This window comes from Mrakia frigida, assembly GCF_051309035.1.
Source record: "Mrakia frigida strain ATCC 22029 unplaced genomic scaffold BDY24scaffold_13, whole genome shotgun sequence".
Classification (NCBI taxonomy): domain Eukaryota; kingdom Fungi; phylum Basidiomycota; class Tremellomycetes; order Cystofilobasidiales; family Mrakiaceae; genus Mrakia; species Mrakia frigida.
In genome coordinates, this window is record NW_027481268.1 from 544,754 (window position 1) to 568,255 (window position 23,502).

General features: G+C 55.1%; 8 protein-coding genes across 8 annotated transcripts; 4 read left to right on the forward strand and 4 right to left on the reverse strand.

Moving 5' to 3' along the window:
- Positions 1-43: 43 nt before the first annotated feature.
- Positions 44-5,012, reverse strand: BDY24DRAFT_414779 (uncharacterized protein; the record flags this gene model as incomplete). The annotated part of the gene is made up of 9 exons (XM_076643364.1): positions 44-1,263; positions 1,338-2,765; positions 2,834-3,004; positions 3,073-3,233; positions 3,314-3,937; positions 4,024-4,087; positions 4,174-4,371; positions 4,676-4,927; positions 4,997-5,012. 9 exons carry the CDS (start codon positions 5,010-5,012, stop codon positions 44-46), a joined length of 4,134 nt encoding a protein of 1,377 aa, XP_076497257.1.
- Positions 5,013-5,266: 254 nt separating this feature from the next.
- On the forward strand, positions 5,267-7,178 carry BDY24DRAFT_387597 (rab GTPase). Its single transcript, XM_076640239.1, has 9 exons — positions 5,267-5,312; positions 5,383-5,391; positions 5,475-5,577; positions 5,736-5,838; positions 6,176-6,243; positions 6,340-6,663; positions 6,759-6,774; positions 6,855-6,904; positions 6,997-7,178. The coding sequence occupies exons 1-9, from the start codon at positions 5,290-5,292 to the stop codon at positions 7,078-7,080; spliced, it is 780 nt and encodes a 259-aa protein (XP_076497258.1). The 5' UTR covers positions 5,267-5,289; the 3' UTR covers positions 7,081-7,178.
- Positions 7,179-8,485: 1,307 nt separating this feature from the next.
- On the forward strand, positions 8,486-15,394 carry PMC1 (calcium-transporting ATPase PMC1). Its single transcript, XM_076640240.1, has 27 exons — positions 8,486-8,599; positions 8,742-8,923; positions 9,270-9,732; positions 9,819-10,059; positions 10,141-10,311; positions 10,385-10,483; positions 10,557-10,607; positions 10,680-10,947; positions 11,051-11,430; positions 11,500-11,592; positions 11,673-11,953; positions 12,042-12,068; positions 12,173-12,371; positions 12,437-12,440; positions 12,538-12,752; positions 12,821-12,898; positions 12,966-13,099; positions 13,172-13,265; positions 13,329-13,452; positions 13,526-13,596; positions 13,678-13,788; positions 13,867-14,041; positions 14,114-14,184; positions 14,264-14,272; positions 14,353-14,442; positions 14,517-14,933; positions 15,037-15,394. The coding sequence occupies exons 2-27, from the start codon at positions 8,827-8,829 to the stop codon at positions 15,097-15,099; spliced, it is 4,026 nt and encodes a 1,341-aa protein (XP_076497259.1). The 5' UTR covers positions 8,486-8,599; positions 8,742-8,826; the 3' UTR covers positions 15,100-15,394.
- A 369-nt stretch (positions 15,395-15,763) lies between these two features.
- Positions 15,764-18,327, reverse strand: BDY24DRAFT_46490 (3-hydroxyacyl-CoA dehydrogenase family protein). Its single transcript, XM_076644932.1, has 12 exons — positions 18,097-18,327; positions 17,880-18,003; positions 17,601-17,801; positions 17,347-17,408; positions 17,121-17,204; positions 16,988-17,024; positions 16,749-16,871; positions 16,606-16,633; positions 16,438-16,512; positions 16,344-16,349; positions 16,190-16,198; positions 15,764-16,090 (listed from the first exon to the last, which is right to left on the reverse strand). Exons 1-12 carry the CDS (start codon positions 18,168-18,170, stop codon positions 15,885-15,887), a joined length of 1,029 nt encoding a protein of 342 aa, XP_076497260.1. The 5' UTR covers positions 18,171-18,327; the 3' UTR covers positions 15,764-15,884.
- Positions 18,328-18,598: 271 nt separating this feature from the next.
- Positions 18,599-20,143, reverse strand: BDY24DRAFT_339995 (PdxT/SNO family; the record flags this gene model as incomplete). The annotated part of the gene is made up of 8 exons (XM_076637388.1): positions 18,599-18,835; positions 18,961-19,098; positions 19,188-19,210; positions 19,306-19,363; positions 19,482-19,526; positions 19,616-19,698; positions 19,848-19,868; positions 19,966-20,143. 8 exons carry the CDS (start codon positions 20,141-20,143, stop codon positions 18,599-18,601), a joined length of 783 nt encoding a protein of 260 aa, XP_076497261.1.
- Positions 20,144-20,341: 198 nt separating this feature from the next.
- Positions 20,342-21,039, forward strand: BDY24DRAFT_46554 (uncharacterized protein). Its single transcript, XM_076644933.1, has one exon. The coding sequence runs from the start codon at positions 20,433-20,435 to the stop codon at positions 20,934-20,936; it is 504 nt and encodes a 167-aa protein (XP_076497262.1). The 5' UTR covers positions 20,342-20,432; the 3' UTR covers positions 20,937-21,039.
- On the reverse strand, positions 20,947-21,396 carry BDY24DRAFT_339949 (uncharacterized protein; the record flags this gene model as incomplete). Its single annotated transcript, XM_076637383.1, has 2 exons — positions 20,947-21,138; positions 21,250-21,396. 2 exons carry the CDS (start codon positions 21,394-21,396, stop codon positions 20,947-20,949), a joined length of 339 nt encoding a protein of 112 aa, XP_076497263.1.
- A 989-nt stretch (positions 21,397-22,385) lies between these two features.
- On the forward strand, positions 22,386-23,501 carry BDY24DRAFT_46913 (F-box protein). Its single transcript, XM_076644936.1, has one exon. It carries the CDS (start codon positions 22,550-22,552, stop codon positions 23,402-23,404), a length of 855 nt encoding a protein of 284 aa, XP_076497264.1. The 5' UTR covers positions 22,386-22,549; the 3' UTR covers positions 23,405-23,501.
- The last annotated feature ends 1 nt before the right edge of the window (position 23,502 follows it).

Consider the following 23,502-nt stretch of genomic DNA (forward strand, 5'->3'; position numbering starts at 1 on the left):
TCAAATCCTGTTCGTCTCTGAAGAACAAAAGGGGAGACGCGACTCACATGTCGTCCGGCTCCGCCGCTGTCTTCCTCTGAGGAAGAGCAGGTCTCGTCGGTGTGCTTGGAGCCTCCTGTTGCTGGGTGGGAGGGGGACCGGGAGGAGGAGCGTAGATGTTGGTAGGAGGAGCCGCAGGGGTGGCAGCGGGCTCATCTCCAAACGCGTCGTCGAACGAGAATCCCGCCGACGGAGCGGCAGGTCGAGCCTCAGTGGAAGCCGTGGGAGTCTCTCCGAACGCCGAGTCGAAGTCTGCGAAGCTGGGATCGACGTCGTAGGCTGGGGTGGTGTTGGAGTTGGAAGGAGGAGGAGGAGGAATCGACGAGGTGGACGAGGTGAAGTTGGGTCCTGAGGGGATGGGATCGAAGTCGGTTGAAAAGTCGTCGAAGTCGTCGAATCCTGCTTCGATGGGTGAAATGGCGGACGAAGGAGCAGCCTTTTGAGTGGATCCGCCTGGGATGTCTTGAGCGGCTGGGACATCGTCGAAGTCCCTGTCGAAATCGTCGTCGAAAGACGCTACGGCTGGGATGGTCGAGGACGTTTTGGGAACGTCGAAGGCGTCCGAGGGAGGAGCAGTGACGACTGGGGGTGTGGGACCGAAGGGAGACGCGTTGGAGGCGGGTGCGTCCTCGTTTCCGAAGGGAGACGACTCGAAGGGACTTTCCTGCTCGGTGGGAGTTGGGTCGAAGGGAGAGGTCTCGAAGGGAGAAGCTCCAAAGGCGTCCGAGTGGGCTGGGATGGGAGGTGGAACGTTGGCGGACGCTCGGTGGGGAGGAGGAGGAGGAGCAGCTCGTCGGGAGGGAGTTTCGACGGGAGGGGTGATGATCGTCGAGGGAGGAGTGGGCTCGAAAGCGTCGTCGAAGGGATGGCTGGTGGTAGGAGGAGGCACAGAATCGTCCGTTCCGAAAGCGCTGGCCGTGGAAGTGAGGTTGGACGAGGGTTCGCTGGTAGGCTCGTCGAGATCGGGGAACTGGCTTCCTGGAGCGGGTTCCTCTGGTTCGACCGACTTGGCCTTGTTCTCGCTGGCGAACGACTTGTTCATTCCGTCGAGATCCTCGGGTCCTTCGTCCTCGTCGTCGCTGCTGTCGATCTCCTCGACGTCGTCCGCATCCTCAACGATGGGAGCAGTGGGAGCGGCGGGCGAGGTGGGAGCAGGGGAAGTGGGAGTGGTGGACGCGACGGGTTCGGCGGGAGGAGCTATGGTCTCGGCTTCGGGAGTGATGGCTGGAGGGAGAAAGGTAAGAGGAAGTGGAATCAGTAAGGGCTCAGGTACAAGCGGAGTAGGATACGAGACTCACTGGAAACGATCGAAGGAGCAGCAACTTCCTCTGCAGGATCCTCCTTCTCGACGACAGTCTCCTCCTCCGTCTTGACAGGCGTAAACTCGTCTCCGAAGGTCGAATCGAATCCATTGCTGGTGAAGGGAACGGCACTCGGCGAGTCAAGGGGAGGGCCAGTCGTCTCGACGGTAGGGAACGAAGTGTCGGTCGTCTCGAACCCGTCGTCGAACGAGTCCCCGAATCCAGCGTCGAACGCCTTGGTCGCGTCGTTATCCGAAGACGCGGGAGCGAAAGGAGTTTGAGTGGAAGGAGGCGAGGCTCCGAACGAGTCGTCGAAGGCGGAAGCGGCGAAGGCTTGAGCAGGGGTAGGTTCCTCGACCTTCTTCTCCTCCTCCTCGTCCTTCTTGGGCTCGTCGTCCTCCTTCTTCTTCTCGGACGATCCAAAGATGGCAGCTCCGACTCCAGCGAGGACGGTTCCAGCGGCGGCGACTCCTCCGAGAGCGAGTTCCTTTACGTGGGTAACGGGAGAGGTAGGCGTTTTGATAGAGGAAGCAGGGGAGGCGAGTTCCTTGATGGGAGCTGCAGGCGACGCAGGAGGAGGAGGAGCGACGAATCGATCGAAGGGGTTGTTGCTCTTCTGGGAGGCAACCGAGAGGGCTGGGCTGAGCATCCTCTCGGGAGTTTCGGGGAGAGGGTACTGGGAGGCGACCTGGGCGGAGAAGGCTGAGGTTCCAGAGGGAGCGAAGGCGGCGAAGGGAGACGCGACGGACGGCGATCCCTCCTCCTCGATTCCAACTCCTCGTTCGGCTTCTCCCAAAGCGACGACGCTCTTCTCCTTCTCCGTTTCGGCGGTTCCGACCTGCTTCTTGGTGATAGCCAGGAGTCCCTTCTGCTGCCTCGCGTCCCTCTTGACCTTCTCGACCTGAGCCTTGAGCTGAGTCGTCTCCTCCGCAACCTCGACCATCCTCCTCTTCATCTCCCTGATGTCCTCCTTATCCCTCATCAACTGCCCATCAAGCTCCGTCTTCTCTCCCCTCAACCCAGAGAGCTCACTCTCGGCCCTGATCAACTCTCCCGAGATCTCCTTGAGCTTCGCAGCCTGCTCCTCCGCCTTGAGCTTGAGCTTGTCGACGTTCCCCTTCTCCGACTCGTGAGTGGCTCTCAACCCGACGAGCTTAGCCTGGAGGTCCATGATCTCCTTCGCCGTTTCGAGGGTTTGGTTCTCGAGGGTCAAGCCGGAGGATTGGAGGTCCGAAACGGATCGAGAGAGGGTGGAGTTCTCGGTTCGAAGTTTGGTGAGTTCGGGAGGAGGAGGAGGAGGAGGAGATCGAGCGGTGGAGGGTGCTGGAGAACGAGCTTGGACGGTAGGAGGAGCGGGAGCTGGAGCTGAAGGGGTGAAGGGAGTCTCGTCTCCGAAGAGGTCTTCTTCCAAGGTCGAGGGGACGCCTGGAGAGCGAGAAGAGACAAGAGTGAGCAAAGGTCGAGAGGCTGTGAGCTCTGGGAGATGGACTCACCGAAAGGAGTCATTCCAAAACCTGAGCTCGAGTTGGCGAACGATGATGTGGGAGGAGAGGTAGGAGCCGATGCGGTGGGAGCAGCAGGAGCACCGAAGTAGCTCTGAGCCGCCGAAGCTGAAGCGGGAGGAGAATCTCCGAACGCGTCGAAGAGGTCCTGAGCGGCGGCGGCTGAAGAAACGAAGAAATGGCAAGTCAGCAAAGGGAAAAAGGTAGGACTAGAGGAGTGATCGACTCACCAGGAGCAGCAGCAGAGGCTTGTCGAAGGCTGGGAGGGACGAGGGAAGCAGGAAGAGATTCCGGGAGGCCCTTGCCTGAGATCTTGGATCGGATGAGATACATGGCGACGGCGAACTCGTCTCGGGTGAGGTTTCCTTCCTTTCGAATATCGGCGAGGTCCCTAAGGGGCGAGTCAGAAATAAAGAAGAGGATCAGCTTCGATTCGACGCGTTTGCGTGCAAAGTCCTGGCTTGAACTCACCAGATAGAAGCGAGATCGACCTCAGGGAGCTTCGACTGGAGCATGAAGGGCACAGCGACGTCTCCATCGAGGATTCCTCGTCCAAACGTGTCGAGCTCATCGAAGAACTTATCCGACGCGGTCTTCTCAGCGGCCGTGACGTCCCATGGGACTTGAGCTTGAGGAGCTGGCGCAGGAGTGAAGGCCGAAGCGAAACCTGACTGCTGCCTAGTCGTAGGAGATGCGAAGCTGCTGCTGTTGTTCTGGTTCTGGTTCTGGTTCGAGAACGATCCTCCAGTGACGTTGGGGAGCATCTGGTGCGACGGTTGCGACTGAGGGAATCCTCCTCCTCCGGTGACGTTCCTCGAGACGGGAGACATGGGCTGCTGCTGACCGGTAACCTGTCGAGGGATGGGAGTGGAGGGAGCTGAGATGGGAGCTGGGCTGTGGCTGAGGCTTCGAAGATCCTGGTTGAAGGACGAGACGGGGAGCGAGCGACCTTCGGACGCGGTTTCGTAGAGTCCAGGAGGAAGGGTTTGAGGGAGGGTGGTGATCTTCTGAGACATAACTCCTTGGATGAAGTACATTCCGATGATGAAGTCGGCTTGGTCGAGAGCTCCTCGATCCTGGGTGTCGGCGAGGTTCCTGGGGACAGGAGGAAGGAGGAGGAAGGTCAGCTCAGGGACGGACGTGGAGCTCGACGAAGGACGAAAGAAGCGAGAAACACGAACCAGATAGCACCGAGTTGGTTGCTGGGAAGCTTGCTCTTGAAGAAGATGCTCGTAGCCTTGTCGCCTGAGAACGAGGAGAGGGAAGGGAAGGGATCTCGGTCAGCTTCGTTTCGATCTCGCAGCCAGCAAGACGGCGGATTGAGAGCTCACTTGGGAGCCTGCCGTTGACGGGACCAGCGAGCTGGAAGTGCCTCTTGAACTTGGCGATATCCTCGGGGGTGAGAGGAAGGTTGAGAGCTGGGGCTTGGTTGTTGTTGTTGTTCGAGAAGGAAGATTGCGGCTGAGGAGTTCGGAGGATCGAAGGAGGAGGAGGAGGGTGACCTCGGAACTTTGGGAGAGCGGTAGAAGCTGGAGGATGAGAGTGAGAAGAGCCAGGAGTGAGCATGAGAGTCTGAGAAGCTGGGAGAAGATCGTGCGGTGTTTCATACGACTGTAAAGGGGAGGAAGGAGAGGAGGAGGACCGAGAGGGAAGGAGGGTCGGAGCTGGCCAGGTCCGATACCATCTCACTTCCCTCCCATCGTCCTTCTCACTCGCCTCTACTCTCTTCTTCCCGTCCTGTATGTCCTTCCTCTAGCTTATAAACCCATGACCTCCCTCGTATAGCGCGAGCAGGACGAGAGAACGAGCGGGCAACGAAAGATGACGACTCACCTTGTTCTCCAGCTTCCCTCGATATCTCTCCTCCCTTCTGAGCGACCGAGATCAGCCTCATCGCTACCGTCCATCCAGCTACGTCGAGAGCTCCTTTGTCTTCGGGATCGGCGAGACCCCAGATCTCTCCCAAGGTAGGAAGGGGGACGTCTGAGAGAGGGAGGAGGTTGAAGGCTGATTGACCGGTGATGGTTCCGTTCTCTTGAAACTTGGTGAACAGAGAAGGGAAGAAGGAAGCTTCCGCTGGGGAGACTGCAGGGAGGAGAACAAGAGGAGGAGGTTCAGTATGTATAGAGCGAGGGAGGGAGACGGAAGACGCACGAGGAGCGGGAGCCATATCGAAGCGAAGGTGATGGTTGAAGGAGAGATGGCGAGGAGGACGAAGTTGGGCCAGCTTGTGGCCGCCGAAATAAATTCAGAGCGTCGTTTTTTTTTGTTTCAAGGAAAGTTACATCTGGAAATTCACTTCCTAATGACTCGGAGAATATTCTTCTGAAGAGGCAGAGAGAAGAGACGCACACCTGCCGACCTCGCTCGCCGGTGACGAGTCCTTCGAGCTCCTCGAGCTCATCCTTCTCTCTCAACCCCCATCACTCTTCCATTTCAAACTTTCAATGTCCTCAACAACATGGGATTAGTGAGCTCTATGCGCTCTTTGTATTCTTGAGGTTGATTGCTGACCGGATTTTCTCCTTCGCTTCTCTCAGCATTCTCAAGTGAGTCGGCCGTCCTCATTCGGGCGAGCTTCCTTCCCCCTCCCTCTCTCCGACTGACTTCCCTCTCCTCTGTTTTCTGGTAGATTCGTGATCGTAGGAGAAGCGTCAACAGGGAAATCCTCGATTCTTCGTCAACTTACAGAAGCCAGTTTCACTGCTAGATCGGAGCCCACCCTGGGAGTCGAGGTTCGTTCGAGCTCACCCCCTCCCCTCCTCCTCGAGCTCGTTGCTCTCTCTTCGCCATCCTTCTGATTCACTGCTCAAATCACGAAGCCAACGCATACCTATTCAGGTCGAAGATATCGAAGACTCGAGCCTGATCCGTCCTTTTCTTGTTCTTCCAGTTTGGATCCAAAGTGCTAGCGGTCGACATGGCTGAAGGACCCGAAGCTGGTTCGAGCGATGCTCAGGTCAAACTCGTGAAGGTGCAGACGTGGGATGTAGCAGGTGAGTCTATCAGTCTCTTCGGATGGCTGCAAAGAAGTTCGAGCGAGTGGGATCGAATCGATGGGGCAGGAAGAGGTGGAATGAGTCGGGAGGGAAGGTCAGGTTGCGTGCGAGCTCGACGTCCTTCTCCTCCTCCTCTTTCTCCCTCCCTCCTCAACAATCCCACAACCCCTCCTGCGATTCTCACACCTTCGCGATCTCGTCTATTGTGTCCTATCACGCGGCACCAAAATCGTCTTGCTCGAACCTCAGCTCTTTCAGCTTCTCGTGTCGGACGACTCACCGCACCGAAGCTCACCTTCCCTCCTTCCCCTTCTTCTTCCTTCTTTTCGCTCAGGTACTCCCTCTTTCCGATCAATAACAAGATCCTACTATCGTGGCTCAGCCGGAGCTTTACTAGTCTATGTACGTCTGCTCTCTTCTCTTACTTCTCCGCTTCTCTCAACACCACCAACCCGAGCTCACCTCCCTCCTCCCCTCTCGCTTCTATCCTCCCCACAGGACGTCACCTCCAAACAATCTTTCCTAGAACTCTCCTCCTGGCTCACAGATCTCCGGAAACACGCCGACGCCGAGGTGGTGATCATCCTGTGCGCCAACAAACACGATCTCGTCGAGCAGGAGGACGCGACTGCTCTCGCTCTGCTAGCAGCTTTGACGACGTCGGAAGGAGGTGAAGAGAGTGAAGCGAGAGCTGTACCAAAGGTGGCTGCCGGAGGGAAGTCGAGGAGAGAGGTGTCGAGAGCGGAGGGAGAGGAGTTTGCGAAGAGGGAAGGGTTGATGTTCGTGGAGTGCTCAGCGAAGAGTGGGCTGGGTGTTAATGAGGTGAGTGGCGACTTTTCATCTTTGTAGAGATCGTAAAGAGACATGTGGTCCAGGAAGAGAAGCTGATCTTTCGTTCTTGCACTCGTCTCGTTCAGGCTTTCGATCGGACAGGTTCGCCTTCTTCCTTTTCGCAACCATACCTCTGTCTCGCAAATTCTGACCATCGTTTCTTTGCTCGTTACTCGTTACAGCTCGCGAAATTCTCCTCAAGATTCAACGCGGTCTCTTCGAATCGACGAAGGTTTGTCTTTCCCTCCTCTCTCCGTTCTCCCTTCCCTCTTCCCTTTCTCTTCGCTGACTCTTCCGACCATTTTTTTCTTATTCAAACCTCAGCCCGGCGGCATCAAACTCTCCGGCTCCAAAGCAACGAGCATGCCTTCCGACACGGCTGCTGGAGGGAGGGGAGGGTGCTGTTGAACGAGTCGGAGGGAAGGATGTTGTACGAGATCGAGCTACTAGAGTTAGATCGTTGGGAGAGGAGTAACGACTGAATGAACACACTTTAATCTACCTACGACTCTCTGCTGTGTGGTTCAAGAGAGCGAGAAGGAGAAGGACTTGAGAGAAACGGGAAGAGGGTGAGGGAGCCGGGAAAGAGGAAGAGATCGAGACGCGTCGCTTGTTTTGGGTTCCGAATCCCGACACCCCCCTCCTTCCCCTATCAGGGCTGAGAGTGATGGGTAGGAAAGAGTCATAGACGAGAGATTTTTTGAATCTAGTTACTGACTGACTGACCTTCAACCCCCAGTCGAAAGGGAGAAGGGAAGAGGAAGAGAAGAGAGATCTGCAGGCTCTTCGTCGGATCGTCGAACGATCGATTTCTCAAAACAGAACCGGCGAACGAGCAGGTTTTGCTCCAAATGAAAAAAATTGCTCTGACGAGGGTCTGTTGAAGAGACGAGAACAAAAAAGTTTGACGAGATGGATGGTAGTCTACGCGTCTTTGGCTGGGGAAGGAGGAATATCTAAGGAAGTGTTTTCGGAGGGAGAGAGCGCTCGTCCGGAAAGGGACGCGTCGTGGGAGGTTCGAAGATCATGGCTTTCTGGAGCTTCGGGCTGGACGAAAGAGGCTTGATCGGAGTGAGGAGCTAGATGGTATATTCGATGACATCTCTGTTGGGAATCAGAGTAGTCAAGGGAGGCAGGTTGAGGCTGGAAAAGACGAAAACAAAGAAGATGGACGACCGCGTCGCGCCCGCGGGTCCTCTTGCTTTCCCTCTCTCGTTTCGTTTCACAGAGCAGATTTCTCAGTCCTCTCCATTGAAGATCTTCAAGTCACGAGCCTGTAGTACTTCATCTCAGAACCGAGCTAGCCCTTCCTTAAGCTTCTGCATAAGCTTCTGCAAGCGTCGGAGGACGTCGGCGCTGTGTTTTTCCTCTCTCACCCTGTTCCGTTCGAGTTTCTTTTCGCTCGTGCTTCGTCGGTGTTGTGAAAGACCGACATAAGAGCGACGAGGTCGAACAAGAAAATTGAGTACACAGCCCCCTTTGTCGGTCGTTAGATCGTCTCTCTCTCTCTTCCCTTGTTGATCAAATCTTTGGGGGGGGGGGAAAGAAGGGGAGGAAGGGGAGAGGCGCGTATCGCGTGTGTCTCGTTTTTCGTTCGTGGAGTTGCTCTCTTTCTGAGTCGATTTTGATAGGAAGAACTGCTTTAGGTTGTTGAGAGGGCTAGTAGATATAAGGAGGACCACGAGCAAACTGACTGATATCAAAAAGGAGCGAGGGAGAAGAGCGAGAACGACGCGTTCGATGACGGTTTTCGGGAAGGGGGTAGGTTCAGATTTCAGCCCAAAGAAGGAGGGAGGGAGGGAGGGCGCCAAGAGTGGCTGTGGTCTCTCTCCCCTTTGAAGGTCGCTTTCGGTTTTGGCCCATCTTGCTCCCCCAACCACAACACCCAACGAGCGAAAAGAAGGGATCCTCACAACTAGGCAGCTCGGTGAGTTTGGATCAAGAGGATAGAGTATACGAGACCAAGCTGACCTCGCCACCGCCGTCCTCCCTTCCCTCTCGTTTCCCTCGTCTCCCGTTCCTCTTCCCCCTCTTCCGTCCGATTTTCGCTCCTTTCTTTCCCTCTTCAGCCCTCGAACCAACACCACCTAGGACCTTCCCACCCTCGCCAACCTCTTCCCAACAACCCACTCTTTCGTTCGCTCTCCTTCCACCATGTCCGCTCCAGAGCTCGGGCGACCCATCGACGAAACCAAACCCCCGGCGCCTCCTCTCATCATCACCACCCAACCCGACGAAGCGGCTGCTGCTCGTGAGTCCAACCTTCCCATACCTATAGGCTCGATTTCTCGCTGGGTGGTCGAGTTTCGGAAGAGAGCAAAGAGCAAGAAGAAGGAAGGAGAGAGGGGCGGGGCCTTTTGGCTCTCTCACCCTTCCTTCGTTTTGTTCGATCTCTCCTTTGGTGGGCTGGAACGTGCTTGAACGAGATCAAACGCTGGCCATCATCCTTGCCAAGAATTATACCTTGTATAATTTTTCCCCATCAGACCCGCTTCTCGGATCCCTTTCCGTTTCCCTCTAGTTCACTTTCTGACGACCTACCGTCCTTCCCGCCTCTTCCCCTCCCTGCCTGCTCCTCTTACTTCCATTTTCTTCAGCTGGAACCGTCACTCCTCCTTCTGGCTCGCACCTTAACGACGGATACTCGCCTGCTTCCACCACCAACGCTCCAGCTTCGCCTACGCTCTCTACCAGCTCCAACGTTCGGTTCAACGATCCCTTCAACAACGACTCTCCTTCCTCCCCTCTCCCCAAATCCTCCCTCGCTCTTCGAGACAACCACCCCGAGGCTTCGTCTGGACAGGGAACGCTCGACGCTCTCTCTCCCGATCAGGGTCGACACCAGAGGAGTGGAAGCGTCGCCAGCAAGGCCTACAGCGAGGCCACGACCGCCGACGAGAAACACTTTGAGAAGCCTGGAGGAGGACTTCTTCCCGACGGAGAGATCAACGGAGTCACCGAGGAGGAGGAGCAGTTCAGGAAGGACGTAGCCAACGAGGCGGAGACCGATCCTACTCCTTTCCTGGTCAGGCCCAAGAAGCTTGCTAGTTTGGTCGATCCGTGAGTCTTTCGATCTTCTCTTTCGACGACGCGTCTCTCTCTCTCCTTCGAGCTTCGACTGACCCCTTCCCTTTCTCTTCTTGCAGCAAATCCGTCGAGCTTCTCTCTACCTTCGGTGGAATCGATGCTCTTCTCGCTGGACTCGGTACCGATCCCAAGAAGGGACTCGACAGCGATGCTCTCGCCGCCTCCGCTGCTGGAGGATCCGACCCAACCAAGGCTACCTCTGCCGATCGACAGCGAGTCTACGGAGCCAACACTCTCCCCGTTCGGCCCGCCAAAGGTCTCTTCTACCTCATGTGGCTCGCTCTTCAGGACAAGGTCCTCGTGAGTTGTCGGTTTTCCCTTCCTCTCGTTCGACGATCGAATCTCCTCTGACGCGTTCCTTCTTTTGTTTCTCGCACGCAGATCATCCTTTGTATCGCCGCCGTCATCTCGCTCGCTCTCGGTCTCTACCAAACCTTTGGTGGGGAGCCTGAGATTATCGACGGAAACGAGGTCCCCTCGGTTGATTGGGTCGAGGGAGTCGCTATTATGGTCGCGGTCTCTATCGTTGTTCTCGTCGGAGCTACCAACGATGTTCGTCCTCTATTCCTCCCTCTCTCTCCTCTGAGCTGTAGCTGACGCTTCTCGTTCCATTTCTCACACACAGTGGCAGAAGGAGAAGCAGTTCCAGAAGCTCAACGCGAAGAAGGACGACCGTGGAGTCAAGGTCATTCGATCCGGACATGAACAGATTATCAGCGTCTACGTGAGTTTGCTTCTCCCTTCGTCCCCTGTACGAACCTCTCACTGACCTCCGAACTCCTTTTCTTCGTTCTCAGGACATTCTCGTCGGAGATATCGCCATCCTCGAGCCCGGAGAGATCGTTCCCGTTCGTCCCTTCTCTCTTTCGTCTTCTCTCGTCGCCTGACTTCTCTCTGACCTTCTCCTTAACTGTCTTCAGGTCGACGGAGTTTTCCTTCGAGGTCACGCCGTCAAGTGTGATGAGTCTGGAGCCACTGGAGAATCGGACGCCATCAAGAAGGTCTCGTACGAGGAATGTCTCGCTGAACGTGCTGCCGCCGAAGGAACCCAGAGGACTCAGGAGCAGATCGAGAAGGGATTCAAGAACGACTGTTTCCTCGTCTCTGGTGGAAAGGTCCTCGAGGGAGTCGGAGAGTACGTCGTCATCGCCGTTGGACCCAACTCTTTCAACGGAAGGACTATGATGGGTGCGTCGAGATCTCCTCCTCTTCCCTTTCGTTTCCTTCTCCTGCCTCTCAACACTTCCACTTTGACTGACTGACGCGTCTTTCTTCGTTTCCCTATCGTCAGCTCTTCGAGGAGAGACCCCTCCCACTCCTCTTCAGCTCAAACTCAACGCCCTCGCCGAACTCATCGCCAAACTCGGATCCCTCGCCGGTCTCATCCTCTTCAGTTCCCTCCTCATTCGATTCTTCACTCAGCTCGGATCCGGAGTTCCCGCTCGAACCAGTGCCGAGAAGGGAAAGGCCTTCGTCGACATCCTTATCATCTCCGTCACCGTTATCGTCGTCGCCGTCCCTGAGGGTCTTCCTCTCGCCGTCACTCTCGCTCTCGCCTTCGCCACCAAGAGGATGACCAAGCAGAACCTCCTCGTTCGACTTTTGGGAGCTTGTGAGACCATGGCCAACGCTACTGTCGTCTGCACTGATAAAACCGGAACCCTCACTCAGGTTCGTCTTCTTCGTCCCTTCTCCTTCGTCGGTCTCCCTCGCTGACCTATCTCTCTTTTCCTTCCTCAGAACGTCATGTCCGTCGTCGCCGGATCGATCGGAGTCCACGCCAAATTCGTTCAACGACTTGATGAGAACCAGAACCGAACCAACGCCAACAAGGTGCGTCTCTTTCTTTGCGTCTCTCCCTTCTTCCTCTTCTCTTCGCTGACTTCGAGCCCTTCCACTACCTTCACCTTCAGACTGTCGGAGAGCAAGGAGAGGCCGAGACTGCCCGTCATGGTCGAAAGGACTTCTCGCTCGACATGACCGACATCAACTCGATCCTCAACGCCGCTACTCAAGACCTCTTCAACGACGCCCTCGTTCTCAACTCCACCGCCTTCGAGGACAAGAACCCCGAGACCGGAGAGCTCGAATTCGTCGGATCCAAGACTGAAACCGCTCTCCTCAGGTTCGGAAAGGAGCTCGGATGGTCGGACTACAAGACTACCAGGGAGAAGGCCAAGATTGTTCAGATGATGTGAGTCGAGCTCTTCTTCGATTCTTCCTTCCGAATCCTTTTTTTGCGAACGAACTGACGTTGTTTCCTCTTCTTCTTCCTTCCCTAGTCCCTTCTCGTCCGAGAGGAAGTCCATGTGAGTATTTCGAAGCCAGGTCGTGAACTCGAGTCACTGAACGACGCGTCCTCTCTCGATCTGACGCTATTTTCCTGTTCTTCCTTTGATTCTCCTCTCTCCAGGGGTATCGTCGTCCAACTCGCTAACGGAAAGCACCGAGTCTACCTCAAGGGAGCCTCCGAAATCTTGCTCAAGATGTCGACCAAGCACCTTATCGTCTCCGAGGCTCCCATCCAGTCCGAGGAAATCGAGGTCGCTGACTTCGACGAGGAGACTCGACAGAACATCGACCGAACTATCATCCTCTACGCCAACAACGTGAGTCCCCCCATGGTCTCGAGCAGAAGGCGTTGAATGAACGAACGCTGATCTCGACGCGTTTCCTCCTTCCTTTCGCTTCTTCTCTTCTCAGATGCTTCGGTTCGTATTCGTCTTTCTTTTCTACCCTCAAATCTTGCTTTTTACTGACCTTCTCATCGTTTTCACAGAACCATCGCCGTCTGCTACAAGGACCTCGAGCAGTGGCCTCCTGCGAACGTCAACTCCGACGGAGAGGCTCCGTTCTCCTGGCTCGCAAGGGATCTCACTCTCATCGCTGTTACTGGTATCGAGGATCCTCTTCGACCTGGAGTCACCGAGGCCGTCGCCAACTGTGCTAAGGCCGGAGTCGCCGTCAAGATGGTCACTGGAGATAACGTTCTTGTGAGTTTCGAATCGACCGCTCGTCTTCTCCTTTCCTTGCGCTGACGCGAGTTCCTTTCCCATCTCAGACTGCTCGATCTATCGCTACTCAATGTGGAATCTACACTGCCGGAGGAATCATCATGGAAGGGCCCGTCTTCCGAGAGGTGAGTCGACTCTCCTTCTTTCTCCTCTCGTTCATCCTCGCTGAGACGTTCTCTTTTTTTCCTCCAGCTCAACACCGCCGACCTGCACATGATTGTTCCTCGACTTCAAGTTCTCGCTCGATCTTCGCCTGAAGACAAGAAGATCCTTGTCAAGACCTTGCAGGAGCTCGGAGAGGTCGTCGGAGTCACTGGAGACGGAACGTGAGTTTCCCTCGCTCGTCCTTCTTCTCTTTCCGACTTGACGCTGAACTCTTTTCCTTTCTCCTTCTACAGCAACGATGGACCTGCTCTCAAGCAAGCTGATGTTGGTTTCTCGATGGGTATCGCCGGAACTGAGGTTGCTAAGGAGGCTTCGGATATCATTCTCGTTCGTCCAAGCTTCGTCCCTCACCTCCTCTCTTCCCTCGCTGACCTCGTCTTCTTCTTGCAGATGGACGACAACTTCTCTTCCATTGTTCTCGCCGTCATGTGGGGACGATGTGTCAACGACTCCGTCAAGAAGTTCCTCCAGTTCCAGATCTCTGTCAACATCACCGCCGTTTTCATCACCTTCAGTTCGTCCCTCTTCCTTCGACGCGTCTTCGACTTTTGCTCTCGCTGACCGCTCTTTCTCCTCTCTTCCCACAGTCTCTGCTGTCTCTTCCGCTGAGGAGACTTCCGTCTTGACTGCCGTTCAACTTCTTTGGGTCAACTTGATCGTGAGTCGACCTTTCGTCTTCCTCGTCTCGTCTCGTCTCGGCCCGTCGCTGACGTCTCGTCTTTTCTTTTTCCTTCTTCAGATGGACACCTTCGCCGCTCTCGCTCTCGCCACCGACCCTGCTACTCCTGATTCCCTCAAGAGGAAGCCCGATGCGAAGACCGCTCCCTTGATCACCATCGACATGTTCAAGGTTCGTCGTTCTCTTCCCGCCTTCGTCTCGTTTCCTCCACGTTTCCCTTCCTGACCTCGTCTTCAACTTCCTCTCCAGATGATCTCCGGACAGGCTCTCTTCCAGATCACTGCCTGCTTGATTCTTCACTACTGCTTGCAATCCATCTACGGACAGACCTGCATCACGGAGACCGAATGCAACGCTCAGCACGCCGAACGATCCACTGTCGTCTTCAACACCTTCGTCTTCTGCCAGATCTTCAACCAGCTTAGTGAGTCGTCCTTCCGCTTCTCTTCTTCGTCTCGTCGCTCTGGCTGACCACGCTTCTTCTTCGCCGACCCAGACTGTCGACGACTCGATCGAGGACTCAACATCTTCACGGAGTTCTTCCGAAACCCTTGGTTCCATGGTATCGTGAGTTATCCTTCGTTGTTCCGTCGAGTCTTCTTCTTCTCTTACTGACTTGTTTTCCTCTCGATGTCCTCTTCTCCAGTTCGCCATCGTGAGTCTTCTCGATTTCACTTCTCCGTCGCCTGTCTCAAACCGAAGTTGACCTCCTCCTTTCGATCTTTACCCTCGCAGATGGTCGGTGGACAAGTTTTGATCGTCTTTGTTGGTGGAGCTGCCTTCTCCGTCGTCCGAATCAACTACCGAGACTGGATTCTCTCCGTCGTGAGTTCCTCAGCCGTCGAAGTCTCCTTTTCGAGCGGACGACCCATAACTGACCCTTGTTCATGCTTTCTCAGCTCGTCGGTATGCTCTCCCTCCCCCTCGGTGTCATCATTCGACTCCTGCCTACCGCTCCTTTCGCCAAGTTCCTCTACAAGATCCACCTTTACCGAGATCCCGACGCCCTCCCCGTCGTCTCGCCCGCTTCGGAGGAGAAGGGATGGAACGAGGCCATCACCAGGACCATCGACAACCTCAGCGCCTACACTACCATCCGAGGAGGTCGACTTCGATCTTCGTCCGTCGTCCTCAAGTCTCGATCCGCCCAGCTGAAGGAGAAGAACATCCAGCCCACCTCGTTGCTCGCCATGATCCCGACTTTGATCGCCACCTCGGTTGGAGCTGGATGGACCCCTACGTCGTCGAACCTCGCCGATCCCTCGGGTCAGGATCCTTCGGCGTCGACGGCTGCTTTGGCTTCCGGGAAGATTTCGGTTCGTCGTTTCTTTTTCCTCTGGCCTTCGTCTTTCCAGTCCTCGAACGGTAAAGCTGACCTCGCCCTTCCTTCCTTCCTTGCTCTTCTCTCCCTCCCTTCAGATGCACCCTGATACGGACCGAAACGATCCTCTTTGGAAGAAGTTCGGAAACCAGCGGGTTTAGATCTGGTCTCGTTCTCTTTTTTTTCCTTCTCTCTCTCTTTTGCATCGTTTTCGGTTTTCTTGGTTGCCTCTCTCTACTCCTCAAACGCGTTTCGGTTCTCGACTATGTATCTGCTCTTGTCTCGCACATCTATCCTTCGTTTCACTACTTCATTCTAAGATTTCGACTCGTTTAGACAGGTTGGCCACACACGTCGCTCCTTCCCTCCACGGCCTTCGATCTCTCCTTTTCTCTTACTCTCTCTCTACCCTATTTTGCCTCGACCTCTCCAAACATAATATGCTCATGCGCAAAACGTCGATTTCAGTTCCAGAATTTTTTTCGTTGTTCGCTCCGTCGCTCGAGCACGAGCAAAAAGAAACTCGAACGGAACAGGTCGAGAGAACAGAGGAAAACACAGTGCCGACGTCCCTCCGACGCTTGCAGAAGCTGAAAGGAAGGCCACCACCGGAAAAAGAAATCCTGCTGACGCTAGTTCTCTTATCTCATCTTGCGGAGTCGCCTAGACGAGGGAAGGAGAAGCAAAGGAAAGGGAAAGAACGACGGCGACGCGTCACGACCCTTCCCAAGTCTCTCCTCCCTTGCGTCAGAAATCCCGACTTCTCGAACACCCCTGTGCGATTGTATCTTTCCAAGCGGCTCCCCAACCCCAAAATCTTCAGAACCAAACGAAACAAAGTCATATCCAAGTCGTTAAGAACCGCTTCCTCCAACCCTTTCTCCCTCCCCTCCCTCTCTCTCCCATTCTCCCTCCCCTCCGTATCTCTCCCCAGCCTCCCCTCCCTCTACTCAATCTGTCTCCCCTTCGCATCATACTGCCAGAAACCTCCCTTCTCCGGCGTCTTCTTCCCGAGCTTTCCGTCCTTCAGCATAGCGTCCAGCAAAGGGATCTCAGCGACGAGAGCGGGAGCGACCTTGTCGGGTTGATCCCTCCATCCAGCAGCGATGAACGACGTCGTATCGAGTCCAACGTAGTCGCTGAGGCTCAGGGCTATAGAAGAGAGAGCAGAAGCCAAAGGGAGAGGTCAGTTCGACGTTCCGAGAGCGGGGGAGGGAGGGAGGGAGGGTCGGAAAAGAGGAGTGTACGAACGGCCCATGGCTGTTTCGTTTCGTTTCAAACGCCACCAAGCAAGGAACAGGTCAGTACGATGTTTCAGACGCGCCGGGAGGGAACGAAAAGAAGGGTCAAGAGAGGGAGGTAAAGAGGTAAGAGGAGGGGAGGGAGGGAGGGAGAGAGAACGAACGGTAGCCTGTTTTTTTTGCCCCAAACCGAAACGAGTCAGAGACGTTCTTCTCCCAAGAACCCCAAGGTATATATATATAAAGCCTAGAACTCACCAGCACCGAGCTTCATAGCCGTATCGATGTCCTTAGCGGACGCGTCTCCTCGCTCGACCATTCGGATCGCTTCGACTGTTTGCGGAACCCAATCGAAACTCGATCAGCGTCTCTTTCTTTCTCTCTCGCAACACCTTGAGTGGGATGAAGAGAGAGAGAGAGACTCACGCATGTAAGGGACGAGGAGTCGGTTGACCTGCGAAGGAAGAAGGGAAACGACGCGTCTCGGATCAGCTCTCGCTCGTCTCCCTCCTCGTCTCTCGTTTCCCCTCCTCCTCCACAGCTAATCCGCGACGGGAGCAGCTACTCACAATGAACCCGGGCGTATCCTTGCATGTCACGGCCGTCTTGCCCATCTGCTGGCAGATCTCGAAGAGCGCCGCCGTCGTTTCGGGAGCGGTTTCAGGCGTGGAGATGATTTCGACGAGTTTCATCTGGAACGGAAATCGAAGAGGGAGAGGAGGTGTGTGAGTTTAGAGCTCTGAGGGATGCGAAGACGGGCTGGGGAGGGGAGGGAAGAAAGAGGGAAAGGGAGAGGGTTTGAACGAACGGCAGGAACGGGGTTGAAGAAGTGAAGACCTGCGAATCTGAGGGATGAGAGTGAGAACGTAACCGACGTGATCAGTCCAGATCCCATACAATCCAAGGGAGAAGGCTTCACGCCCCAAACGAACAAAACTCACTTCGCCTGCCTCTCCTTCGACACGGCCGACGCGATCTCCGAGATGCTCAAGCTGGACGTGTTGGAAGCGAAGATGCACGAGGCCCTGTTTTCATTTCATGCCCACCAAAAAGTCAAGTCAGTTAACAGGTCTGGTTCTTCGTTCGTTCGTTCCCGAGGTCAGATGGGAAAGGAGAGCGCAAAAAGATGACCGAGGGCCATTCCTCGAACGGAAAAAAACAACTCACGGAGCCTTGCCGTCCAAGAACTTGAACAGATCCTGCTTGATCTTCATGTTTTCGATGATGGCCTAGTCCCCATCGTTTCGTACGTTCCCAAGGTAAAGAAAAGTTTATAGAATGTCAGCTCATGCTCTCGCGTCTCTCTCCAGCTCGGTCACCTCTCTCTCTCCCTCCCTCCCGTCTCCTCCCTCCTCCCTCCCTCAACCCTTTACCCCAAGACCCCCAAAGTCCTACGTTTCGTTCGTTCATGCGCAACTCACCTCCACGACCAAATCGGCCTCTTTAACTCCCTCCTCTGAATCCGTGGTAGTCGCAATCCTGCCCATGATGCTCTCGACCCAAGCGGTCGTTTCCTGGTCGGTGGTGAGCTCGGGTCGTTTGGCTGCGATCCGAGCGAGCGATTTCTGGATGATGGAGAGCCCGTTCTGAACGGCGGATTCTTTCACGTCGCAGAGGAGCACCTGGAAACGAACGAGGGTGAGCAAAAGGAAAGGGAAGGAACGACGAAGGGTCGGGAGATCGAGGGACGGAAGACGGACCTTCTTGCCAGCTGTAGCAGCGATCTGAGCGATCCCAGCTCCCATGAGTCCTCCTCCGTAGATCGTAACTCGTTCGATCCCAGCATCTCGTCGAGGACTGAGAGAGAAGGACCGAAGACCAGCTCTGAGCATCGAAAGAGATCGAGCGAGCGAGTCGTTAGCCGGTTGAGCTCGCTCGTTAAAGGAGGAAGGAAACAAGAGAAGAGAAGGAGCGAACCTCGAGAAGGTAGAAGAACAAGAGAATCGAGTGGCAGGTCGGACGAGGAGAAAGAGAGGACGGGAGAGGACCATGGTTGGAAGAGGGTGATGAGAGTTGGAAGGAAGGACGAAAGTGAGCTTCCCTTACCTCGGAAGGAAGGAGAGCTAGCCGAGAGCGCAGTGCGATTAGGGGGGGCATGTGAGATGAAGAAAGAAAAGTTTTTTTCGCGGGAGGCAAAAAGAAGAGGTCAGTACTCTCCTGGGGATTGGGAGAAGTTTTGCGTTCTTTGAGGGGAAAGGAAGAAGCAGGCAGGAAAGGATCGATGGGGCGGCTCTCGGGGTTCGACGCGTCTCTGTTTCCCTCTCTCTCTCTCTCTCCCTGCCCCAACAAGTCCAAGTTCGTCTCTCTTCATCTATAACATTTATCGTATCTAGAATGATCGCACACACACTTCTAACTTACGTTCCATCTCTAGTAAACCACCGGATCAGATCTCTATTCCCCTTCGCATCTCACTCACTCAGGCTTCCCTCCCGACTCCCACTCCCTTCCCACCCAAACAGACCCCCCTCACGAAGAACTCATGGAATCTCCCCCCACCGGGCACTCCCGCCGTCAACTCCGGATGGAAACTGATCGCCATCTTCTTGCCTTCGAGGAAAGCGACGATGGAGGAGGAAGGGTTGTCGGGTTTGGGTTGGAAGGGGAGGGAAGCGAGGATTTGGAGGGTGGTGGCTGAGGGAGAGGGGAGGAGCATCTGTGCCGAGCCGAACGAAGGGAGGGACGGGGATGAAGCGAGGGTGGAGGGAGGGGAAGAGGGAGGTGGGAGAACGAAGTCAGTTCGAGAAGGACGCGAGGGAAAGGAGTCGGAAGGGTTGAAACACCCACAGGAGCTCGAATGAACATCCCGTTGAAAGGAGGTAGAGGGTCTTTCTCTCCGTCCGAGGTGGTTGTAGAAGGCGGGGGTAGGAAGGTGTTGAGCAGAGGGGAGAGGATCAACGGGGATTCAAAGGATTCGAGCTGATCCGATCAAGACGAAGAGAAACGGGGGATGAGCTGCTGTCTCTGAACGAGGATTGAGCCAAGATCAAGGGAGAGGGTAGGCCTACCTGAGATCCGAAACCATTCCGCACTGAGTGAAGAACACGAAGCAAACAAAAACGAGCGGAAGGTCAGCTTGACGCGTCGAGAGCAGGAAGGCAAGGAAAGGACGATTCGACTACTGACGGACGTTGGTAGACATTCCTCCGAAGAGTTCTTGGCCTCCTTTCTTAGCTCCCTCAGCCTTTTTGCGCAAAGAATCATTAGAGGGAAAGAGTCAGCACGATCTTCTCTTCAGCTCTCATCCTCCATCCTTTCCTCGCTCTCCCTCCAGCTGAGCTGAGCTGGAAAGAAAAACTCACCTTCTCAGCCAGCAGAATCATACCAGCACAGGTTCCCAAACAAGGCTGCATCGAACGAAAACGCGAGTCGAGTCAGTTCATGGTCCAGCTCGTGCGAGCTCAGCGAAAGAGAGATAGCAGAGGGAGAGACTGACCTTCAGAGGATCCTGACAGAAAGCTCGGAGAGGTTCCAGCAGACCGGATCGGGTGGCGATGGAGGCGATGGAGGTTGATTCTCCTGTAGATGCAGGAATCGAGCAAAGAGGGGGGAAAGGAGGAGGAGAAAACGGTCGAGTCAGAACGAAGGGAAAGGAAAGAAGGAGGAGGAGGTCGAGCTCAATCGAATCGAGCCTTCGATAAATGGACTGAAGAGAACAAGAGACGAACCTCCTGGGATGATCAAAGCGTCTTTTCAGAACCCCAACCAGAAGCATACGAGTTAGCTCAAGCTCACTTTTCTTTTCCTCCAGTGAAACGGAAAAGAAGGAAACGAGTCACAGCTCACCACACCTCTCCAAATCCTCCTTCGTCCTGACCGCCAACGTCACAATCACCACCTCGTCCTTGTTCTCCCCTAGAACGAGTTGACTCTTGGGGATCTTGAGCTTGTTGATCAAGTTGATATGTTCGATGAACGCTCCTTGAAGAGCGAGAACTCCGATCGTATAAGGAGTGGCGGGCATCGAGGAGGAGGAGAAGGAGAAGGGAGGTGAGAAGGGGAGCTTGAGGCTTGAGGCTTGAGCTTGATTGGGCAGGAAGAGAGCTGAGCGAGGGCTAGAGGGCTTTGGAGTCGAGGTTTGATGGCACAGGTAGCGAACAAAAGTTGAAGGTCGTCGTTGGAGGGACCGAGGTGAAGGAGAGAGGAAAGGGAAGGAGTAGTTTGATTCTGAGCTCGATTTCGCCTTCCTTTCCCTTTGTTGGTCATTTGAGCTCCCATCGTGTTTCCCTTTCCCCTCTTGCGACGATGTGAGGATGCAAGGTAGCATAAGACTAACGATATCTATCTGCTCGAGCAATCAAACCTCAACTAAATGCGAGCGGTGGTGTGGTGGTGGGTGTGTGGTGCGTCCTCGACAGACGCGTTTTTCGTTCTCCTCTCCGTCCCTCTCCTCCCAAAAACAAGACAGACCCTCCCTCCCTCTACATCTGCGAATCCGTCTCGGTCTCGCTCCCAATCTTCTCCTCGAACAACGGCTCCCCACCCTCCTTGGCCTCCTGCAGTCCCCCCTCGTCCTTCTCTCCCAGCGCCTTCTCCACTCGAGCGATCAAGTCCGCGTCGTCTCCGGATCCTTCCCCGTAGCCTTCCAGGTCTGCTGGTGGGGGGTGAGCCTTCTCAAAGGCATCGTTGGCTTCGTCGTCGTCGTCGTCGTCGATGTCATCGCCTGCGAAAGAAGAAAGGAAAGGAAAGGGAGGGAATGGGAGAAAGTTGGTCAGCTTGGGCGTTCCTCCGAATTGAAGCTCACAGTTTCTCTATGACTCGTTCCCTTCAAGACGAGTTGAAGCATGGAACATCGGGCTCACCTCCGTAGATCTCAGGATGGTCCCTGAAGCAACTCTGCATGGCCTTGAACGACTCTACGCATTCGATCCCCTTGGGTTCCTCCTCGGATCGAACGAAACAGGTGAAGCTCTCCCTGAACTGCTCTCCACAAGGTCCATGAGCCATTCCTCCGAGGCACTGATTAAAATTCAGATCGAAGCAAAGGCCAAAAAGGTCAGCTCAGTCCCGAAGAAAGAAAGAAAGGAAGGAGAGAAAAAGGTGAGCTCGAACGAAGGAAGGACGACTCACCGGGCATTCCCAGTTGATCTCCCCTGTCTCCTCGTTGTAAGCAGCCGAGTTGGCTCCGGACGAAGAAGAAGAAGAAGAAGAAGAAGCCTCGGGCGATGCTTCATCCTCGAGACCAGAGTCGAGGTCGTCGATCTCCTCCTGGGTCATCTCCTTGGGCTGGGAGGAGAAGGAGCTCTGGACGGAGGTGGATTCGATTTCGGGCTGTCCGCCAATGGAGGAGGAGGCTTTGGAAGGGGAGGTGGTTGGGGGTTGAGCGGGGAAGGAAGGTTGGGTTGAGAGAGCTTCTGTAGAAGGAGAGATGGGAGGAAGAGAGGGAAGAAAGGGAGGAAGAGAGGAAGGTCGGTCAGCAAAACGAACAAGGTCAAAACCCGTTTCCCTTCCTTCCTTCTTTCTCTCCTCCCAATCGCTGCTTCCACGTCTCCCTCGCTTCTGAGAACAACGTCGAGGCAATATAGAACGTAAACTGACCCCTGGTGATACCCTGAGCTTCCTCGAGCATGAGGGTAGCCTGGTTCTGCGATGCGACCATCGCGTAGCCGGCAATGACCAAGCTCGCAGAGGTCAGAGCGAACGACCTCAGACGAGAAGGACGAGCGGCTGCTGCTGATGGAGGAGGAGGAGGAGGAGGAGGGAGGGTAGAGAGGGTACGGGAGAGGAGGGAGGTCCGAGGGAGAGAGCGAGGGAGAAGGAGTCGAGGGGAGAACATGGCTGAGAGAAGGGAGGTGATGGTGGTTTGAGGTGAGCGAGGGGAGGGAGGAGAGCAAGAGAGAGTGGAGGTTTCGGGGGCTATTTATTTCTTGCTCGACTAAGATTTTTGCTGTGAATATGTTCAGACGTGGTGTTTTCAATCGTGAAATCTTTCGCTCGAAAAAGGGCCTAGACTAGAAGACGGGAGGCGAAGGGAGAGGAGACGGTGAGCTCGACCATTTCGCCGCCTCCGTTTCTTCCTTCCTGACAGCCATCTTCCTTCTTTTCTCGTCCTTCTTTCTCGACTCTCTCTCTCTCTCCAGAGAAAGAACGTATCATACCAGTGAGCATACATCTGCACATTGGATCTTTCAAGCAGCGGGAAAGATCGCCAGAAGCTCACTCCCACTTCTCCTCCTCTTCCTTTCAGCTTCGACGTTGGATCTTCCTTCTCGCCCCTCCTCCCTTCACATCTCTCTCTCAGTAGCCCAGTGAGCACCTCTGACCCTCTTCTTTGTTGGGAATCAAAACGAACGAGAGAAGTTGACTTTAAGCTCACTGTTGCTCCCTCCCTCCCTTTCAGCTCAACCTCCTCCTGCTCCTCCTCCCCACCATGCTCACCTCCATCCCCAACGAGCTCCAAACCCACATCCTCTCCTCCCTCCCTCGAAAGGACCTCGCAGCCGTCGCTCGAGTCTCCCAGCACCTCCAGGCCGTCGCTGTCAAACTCCTCTACCTCAAAGTCGAGCTTCGATCTCCGAAACACGTCGACGACTTCTTCCTCGTTGGATCCCTCATCCCTTCCGGATCCATCTCCGCCGTCGAGCACACCGAAGCAAGAAGGAAGCATTGGGGATTCATCAAGGAGCTTGTCATCAATCTGACGTCCTACAGCTCCTACGACAGAAGCTCCCCCGCCTTCGCTTTTCCGAGGTCGCTTCGAGGGAGGAAAGTCGACCTCCGAATCGATCTTGAACGTCTCGAACTCGGTCGCAGACACTCCTACGCCGACACGCTTCTCCCCTACCTGAACCCTGTCTCTCTAGTTGTGACCGACGCCTGGTTATCAAATGGGAGTCTCTACTCCTTAAACCCTCTAGGAGGATCGTGGACGAGATTGAGGGACATCGCCTTTGGGATCAGGATCAGGAGGGAGCCACGTTCCATCATCGTACATGCCTCTCAGCAATCTCCTTTCGCGAACGTTCGATCGGCTACCATGGCACTTGCCTTCGTCTCTTCGGGGTGGCCTGCCTATCAGCCGAACACGAATTCAGGAAGGGACGCCGTCGCTTTCGCCGTTCGATTCTTTCCTTCTCTCGAGAAGCTTCGAATCGTCGTCGAAGAGGAGTCGAGGAAGATGAGGCTGGAGTCAGTTGTCGAGGGAGGATTTGCAGGGAAGGGCAGAGATTTCTTCGCCATCGAGGTTGGAGATGCGGAGAGCGTTGGGATCGATTGGGAGGCCTGAGAGGTCGGCTTGGGAAGAGACGGAGTTGAGTCTTGGGTGTTTCTTTTACTAGTTCGAGCTCGGGTACTCTTCTATGCTTCTTCTTTTTGTTTCTAGCT